A 7,122-nucleotide genomic window follows, 5' to 3' on the forward strand; every position below is an offset into this window, starting at 1 on the left:
TTGAGTTCCCGGACTCTCTATTTGCCAGGGGTTTTAAAAGTCGGTATTATCGGAACTCTACTCCGATGGAACCGTTGCGTTCATACTCCCCTTCCTATGGATGGAGGAGTATTGTCTCTGCTCGCTCTTTGGTGAATCTAGGACTTATTAAACGGGTTGGATCGGGAGATACCATTGATATATGGTCAGATCCCTGGATTCCAGCCCAATCCCCAAGACCAGCATTACAAAACGGGTCTCCTGCAGATCCTAATTTATCCTTATCTCACTTTATTGATCCTGCTACGCGCACTTGGCGACGGGATCGGCTTCTCGAACATTTTGATCCTGTGGATGTTTCTTTGATTCAGGCCCTTCCTTTAAGTAGTTGTCCGCAAGCGGATTCCTTGGGATGGCATTTTACAAAGTCTGGTAAATATACGGTTAAATCAGGGTATGATACAGCGCGGCTGGGTGTCCCCAGTTTCTTTAAAGCTGTTGGGTCGGGGCCGGATATCACCATTCTCCTTGCCGGGCTCTGGCAAGTGCGGTGTCCACCTAAATTGAAACATTTCATGTGGCAAGCTCTTACTGGTTGTATTTCTGTTTCGGCGAACCTGAAACGGCATGGTGTTGCCTGTGATGTTGGTTGTTCGCGGTGCGGGGCAGAGGAAGAAACTATTAACCATGTTCTTTTCCTTTGTCCCCATGCACGTCAGGCCTGGGCTCTGGCTCATGTACCGGTGGGTCCGCAGAACTTCCCGACAGAATCGGTTTATGCTAATGTAGATCATTTTCTAGGGCGGAATAATCCGGGTTCACAGATTGATTTTTTCCCGTGGCTTATGTGGTATATTTGGAAAGCACGCAATGCCAAGGTTTTTGAAAATCGAACGGAACACCCTGATGAGGTGGTAAGATTGGCCGAAGGGGAGGCGTCATCTTGGCTTCTGGCCCAGACGGAGGAGGGGGATTTGGTGGGTCCGTCCCCTACTTCCCTCTCTGCTCGGCCGTCTCGAGGGGGTCCTCCTTCTCTTCCTTCGGTTTTTTCGGGGTATCGATGTTTTGTTGACGGTTCTTGGAAAGAGTCCGATGTTTTTTAAGGTGCAGGATGGTGTTGTACTTCTGTACAGCAAGAGTCCCCTCTGCTCGGAGCTACCAATTACAGGCGCAGTCTTTCCCTGCTACATGCTGAAGTTGAAGCATTTCAGTGGGCCATGCGGTGTATGATTGGGCATGATTTTCGGGAGGTGACTTTTCTCACGGACTGTTCCGATCTGGTGAAGATGGTGTCTTCTCCTCAAGAATAGCCGGCCTTTGCACCTTATCTAGACGACATAAAGATGGACAGGAAGGAGTTCTCTTCTTTTTCTTTAATTTATGTACCTTGTAATGCTAATGTTAGGGCGGACTCTTTAGCACGCCAAGCGCGTGTAAGTCCGTACCACATTTTGTTTGTAAACGATTTCCCACCAAATTGGCTCGAGCTAATTTTCTTGTTGAAAAAAAAAAAAAAGAAAGAAAAAAAAAAGAAAAAACATGTGTCTAGGTTCATTTTGCAAGACGGCCCTTAAACTAATCACTTTGATCTATAAAAGCCCCACTCACACTTCATCTTCCACTTCAAAATTCAATTTTTTTTTTATCAAAGATTCTCTCATTCTCCTGATCTCCTCCATTAGAGTAAGTAAAAGCTTAAAGCTTCGCTATTGTGTGTTTTGATTCTCTCCTTCAATGTCTTCCATCTCTACCGTCTTCCCTAAATCAACATCTTTCATCTCTCAACCACTCACCAAACCCCACAAATCCGATTCAATCACCACATCAGTTTCATTCCCTTCGAATTCGAGAAACCGCAGCCTAAGAACATCACGCGTACGAGCTGGGCTTATCGAGCCAGATGGTGGGAAGCTCGTGGATCTTGTCGTATCAGAGCCGCGACGGAGAGAGAAGAAACACGAAGCGGCGGATTTGCCGAGAGTGAGATTGACGGAGATTGATCTACAGTGGATGCACGTATTGAGTGAAGGTTGGGCAAGTCCGCTTCGAGGGTTCATGAGGGAATCTGAGTTCCTCCAAACCCTTCATTTCAATTTGCTCAATCTCGATGATGGATCCGTCGTTAACATGTCTGTGCCTATTGTTCTTGCTATTGATGATGAGCAGAAAGCTCTGATTGGTGAATCGAAACGAGTCTCTCTTGTTGATTCTGATGATAACCCTATCGCTATTCTCAACGAGTAAGTCTCAATTCATTGGCTTTTCAAAGTTTCCATAGGTTTTGAGGAATCAAAGTTTGGATTTTTTTTTTCTGGTAGTTATGTTGGTCACAGAGTAGTAATGTGTCTGTGTTTTGTTATCAGTATTGAGATTTATAAACATCCGAAAGAAGAACGGATAGCGAGAACTTGGGGAACCACTGCGCCTGGTTTGCCTTACGTAGAAGAGGCGATAACCAATGCTGGGAACTGGCTCATTGGTGGTGATCTTGAGGTTTTGGAACCTGTTAAGTACAACGATGGGCTTGACCGTTTCAGGCTTTCGCCGTTGGAACTGCGTAATGAGCTAGAGAAACGTGGCGCTGATGCTGTGTTTGCGTTCCAGCTTAGGAACCCGGTTCATAACGGACATGCTCTTCTTATGACTGATACTCGTAGGAGACTTCTTGAGATGGGTTACAAAAACCCTATTCTTTTGTTACATCCGTTGGGAGGGTTTACAAAAGCGGATGATGTTCCTCTCAGCTGGCGAATGAAACAGCACGAGAAGGTTTGTAAATGCAGCAAGTAAAGTCTCTTATTTGTGTTGTTTCCTACTTCTTTATAGGAGATGCTAAAATTGTTTCTCATGACTAAATTAGGTGCTAGAGGACGGTGTTCTTGATCCAGAGACGACTGTGGTGTCTATATTCCCATCTCCAATGCTTTATGCTGGTCCAACCGAAGTGCAGTGGCACGCAAAGGCTAGGATCAATGCTGGTGCTAACTTCTACATTGTGGGTAGAGATCCGGCTGGAATGGGTCACCCTGTAGAGAAACGTGACCTGTATGATGCTGATCACGGGAAGAAAGTACTAAGCATGGCTCCTGGACTCGAACGACTTAACATTCTTCCTTTCAGGGTATACATATTAACCACATACTCAAACCTTGGTATCTCCTTCAAAGTTCTAGTCTCTTCGAGTTCTAATTTCTGGTTTTCAAATGGTTTTAGGTTGCTGCCTACGATAAGACACAAGGCAAGATGGCTTTCTTTGATCCCAAGAGAGCTCAGGATTTCTTGTTCATTTCTGGCACTAAGGTACAACTTCTCAGACCCATTGGGACATATTATAATCTAACCAGAGTACTCAGTTCCTGATGAAAGCTTAATTTGGTGTTGTTTTACTAGATGAGAGCATTGGCCAAGAACAGAGAAAACCCTCCTGATGGATTTATGTGCCCTGGAGGCTGGAAAGTGCTTGTGGATTACTATGACAGTTTGACTCTAACCGGAAATACCAGACTCCCAGAAAAGATTCCGGTCTAAGACAGACTAAACACATTCTTTTTTTTTTGTATGTTTTGTTTTGTTCTGTTTTAGTAAAGTAATAACATTATAGTTTCTTTAAGATCTCAACATAATGATTAATCCGTCTTTTGGTAAGATTTGGAAAAGCTTATATGAGCAATGGTGTTGAAATTTTGAGATATACCGATTTTAGATATCTTATTAAAAGCAAGCTTTATATAAGTTAGAGAGTTGCCAACATAAGAAAGTAGAATTGCTCATAGTTTAAAACCAATGTTCAAAGAGAGTTCAGAGGCAGTAGTGAATGTAGCTAAATTATAAGAGGAGGCAAACCTTACATGGTAGTTTATAGAAAGATATTTCATTATAGTGTCGAGTTATATTATTATAGTACATATAAACCAAAAAAGAAGAAAAAAAAAAAACAGAGCGTAAAAGCAATATGAATCTAACTTTCAATCCTTCATCGTTCTTCAATCTAACACTATGACTTCATTTTTAATTCTTTTGGTTAGAGTCACGATGTTACCTTCGTTATTACTTCCCCTCTTATTCCGTGAATGACTCACAACATCTGACGTTGGCTCAGTCTTCACTTCCACATGCTTATCTACTCGGTAGACAAGATCAGTTTTAGCCTCATTTACATCAACGCACACAATGGAGTCGTCATCGATTTCTTCTCGCACAATCATCATAGACATATCTGTGACCACTTTCCTCTCTAGCCATCTCCTAATGGGCCTAGCACCATACACCTACAATAATAATCATACAATATTAAGTGATACAACAACAAATCTAAAACCTCAAGCACAACATACTTTTCAAGTGGATAAGGAAAAGGACATTTACCGAGTCGTAACTGGCTGCTAAAACGTAGTCCAATGCATCATTTGTGACAGACATTGATACACCTTTCTCAGCAAGCCGATTAGCAACATTCTTCATTTGGAGTTGAACGATTTTTCTCAAATGCTCGTGGGACATAGGATCAAACATCACTATCTCATCCAATCTGTTTAACAGCTCTGGCCTGAAATAGTTTTTCACCTCCTTCATTGCGCTGTCTCGAGCCTCTTGCATTGCCACTTCACCTGTAAGCCCTGAAATAAGGTGTTCAGCCCCAAGGTTAGAAGTCATTATGATAATTGTGTTTTTAAAATCGACTGTCCTCCCATGCGAATCCGTTAATCTCCCATCGTCTAGCACTTGAAGTAGCGTGTTGAATACGGTAACATTGGCCTTTTCAACTTCATCAAAAAGTACAACACAGAAAGGTCGTCTCCTTACGGGTTCAGTTAGTTGTCCACCTTCGTCATGACCAATGTACCTAGAAAAGAAAGTGTACTATCATGTGATTTTCCATTATACCATCAATTACAAAACACGTAATAAGAGACTTTGAGTTAAGCACTACGTACCCAGGTGGTGCCCCTATAAGTTTATTAACAGAGTATTTTTCATGATACTCCGACATATCAAGCCTAACTATTAGGTTTTCATCGTCAAAGAGTTGCTCAGCAAGAGCCTTAGCCAGCTCAGTTTTGCCAACACCAGTTGGACCGAGGAAGAGAAAAGAACCAGACGGTTGTTGTGGCCTTCCTAGCCCAACCCTCGACCTTAAAATTGCCGCAGCCACAACTTTCACGGCTTCGTCTTGTCCAACAACTCTCTCGTGCAACCTATCTGCAAGAGAAAGTAGTCTCTTCTTCTCGTTCTGGTCAAGTTTAGTCACTGGAATCCCAGTCCATCGGCTCACTACCTCTGCAATATTGTCTGGCCCAACAGTTTCCGTAAGCATCACGTTATCTTTAGCATTCTCTTCTAATTTCGCTATTGCGGATACAACTTCCTCAATTGCACCATATCTTAGATCAGCAGCTTTAGGAAGGTCATATCGTCTCTCAGCCTCTTGTAGAGCAATCATGAGCTCATCTCGTCTCTGTTTAAGCCTCCGAGTTTCATTAATTACCATTTTCTCTTTTTTGTATTTTATTGTAAGAGGCTCAAGCTTGTCCCTCAAGTCATCAAGCTCTTTCCGCACCTGCAGAACAACAAATCAAAGAAGCTCGTATATAAACTTAAACAACAGTTACAATGCATTATTCTTATATATAGATAAAGAATATGTTTTGAATGTGATCACCTCGACTAGACGAGCTTCGCTAGCTTTGTCGTTCTCCTTTTCGAGAGCATGAACTTCTATCTCTAGTTGCATCCCTTTTCTTTCAAGGTTATCAATTTCTTCTGGTTGACTATCAAGCTGGACTCTTACATGTGCACAAGACTCATCAACCAAATCAATTGCCTTATCCGGTAAATGTCGACCTAAGCATATACAGAACAGAACAGAACACATATCAGCCAAAAGAAAAGAATCATCATGTCATACAACAAACACATATTTAAAATAAAAAGATAGCGCAACGGACCAGTGATGTAGCGGGCAGACAACTGAGCAGCAACAACAAGAGCTCTGTCTTGAATACGAACACCATGGTGTCCTTCATATTTTTCTTTAAGCCCTCGAAGAATACTGATAGTTTCAGGGACACTAGGCTCAGCTACAAACACTTGCTGGAACCTTCTCTCGAATGCAGCATCTTTCTCAACGTGTTTTCGGTATTCCTCAAGTGTAGTAGCTCCAATGCAACGAAGCTGACCTCTTGCTAACATAGGTTTAAGTAAATTAGAAGCATCCGTGGTACCACCTGCTTTGCCTGCACCAAGAGCCATGTGGATCTCATCGATAAAGAGAACAACTTTGCCTTGAGCGTCTTCAACTGCTTTCAAGACAGACTTCAATCTTTCTTCGAATTGTCCGCGGAGTGTTGTTCCAGCAACCAATGCACCCATGTCCAAGGCAATGAGCTTTACATCAGTAAGATTGATAGGCACGTCTCCTTTCAAAATCCTCTGAGCCAAACCTTCAACGACAGCAGTTTTGCCAACACCTGGCTCACCGATTAGCACCGGGTTGTTCTTGGTTCTCCTTGAGAGAATCCCAACAACTCTTCTAATCTCCTTGTCTCGGCCAATCACAGGATCAAGCTTACCTGCTTGCTCAACCAAATCTGTCCCATAAGTCTTCAAAGCCTTGAGGATTACTTCCCCACGAAGCTTCTCCACCTCAGACTTGACCTTCTCTGGCACAAAACCAGCGTTTTGCAACAAATCCCTGATTTGAGAATCTTCAAGAAGACTAATCACCAAATCCTCTTCTCCCGCATTGGTCTTCTTCTGTGCACGAGTTAAGACCGTAACAAGACTTGAATTATTTTGAGGAATAATGGATGGAGCTGGTAAGGTAAGATTCTGTACTATCTGCTGGGCTATGGCTATGTTAACACCAGCTGGATTTTGAGGAATGGCTCTGTTTGGTACTGGTGTAGGAGGAGCCTGCTTTGGGAGGTTGTTTAAGGCTTGGTTGATCACTTTCACAGCTGACTGAGCCGAGGTATCGCATCCACCTGCACTCGTGATTGCTCGATAGAAAACACCAGTCCGGTCAACAATCAAAGTAGCTCCGAGATGCAGAGGTGTTACTTGGACATGCGACAATCTTTGGGCAAGCGCCAGAACTTTTGGAAGTATAACCTGGACCTTGGGGTTAAATTTTGTAGCATTCAT

The 7,122-nt window shown here is 42.9% G+C and overlaps 3 protein-coding genes across 3 annotated transcripts; 1 reads left to right on the forward strand and 2 right to left on the reverse strand.

Moving 5' to 3' along the window:
* On the forward strand, nt 1,586–3,649 carry LOC104732176 (ATP-sulfurylase 3, chloroplastic). The gene is made up of 5 exons (XM_010451713.2): nt 1,586–2,219; nt 2,343–2,748; nt 2,840–3,100; nt 3,193–3,279; nt 3,370–3,649. Exons 1-5 carry the CDS (start codon nt 1,714–1,716, stop codon nt 3,505–3,507), a joined length of 1,398 nt encoding a protein of 465 aa, XP_010450015.1. The 5' UTR covers nt 1,586–1,713; the 3' UTR covers nt 3,508–3,649.
* Nucleotides 3,960–4,711, reverse strand: LOC109128088 (chaperone protein ClpB1-like). Its single transcript, XM_019233862.1, has 2 exons — nt 4,432–4,711; nt 3,960–4,247 (listed from the first exon to the last, which is right to left on the reverse strand). The coding sequence occupies exons 1-2, from the start codon at nt 4,630–4,632 to the stop codon at nt 3,963–3,965; spliced, it is 486 nt and encodes a 161-aa protein (XP_019089407.1). The 5' UTR covers nt 4,633–4,711; the 3' UTR covers nt 3,960–3,962.
* On the reverse strand, nt 4,823–7,122 carry LOC104733648 (putative chaperone protein ClpB2, chloroplastic). The gene is made up of 3 exons (XM_019233606.1): nt 5,925–7,122; nt 5,639–5,820; nt 4,823–5,536 (listed from the first exon to the last, which is right to left on the reverse strand). Exons 1-3 carry the CDS (start codon nt 7,120–7,122, stop codon nt 4,823–4,825), a joined length of 2,094 nt encoding a protein of 697 aa, XP_019089151.1.

This window comes from Camelina sativa, chromosome 12 (assembly GCF_000633955.1).
Source record: "Camelina sativa cultivar DH55 chromosome 12, Cs, whole genome shotgun sequence".
Lineage (NCBI taxonomy): Eukaryota > Viridiplantae > Streptophyta > Magnoliopsida > Brassicales > Brassicaceae > Camelina > Camelina sativa.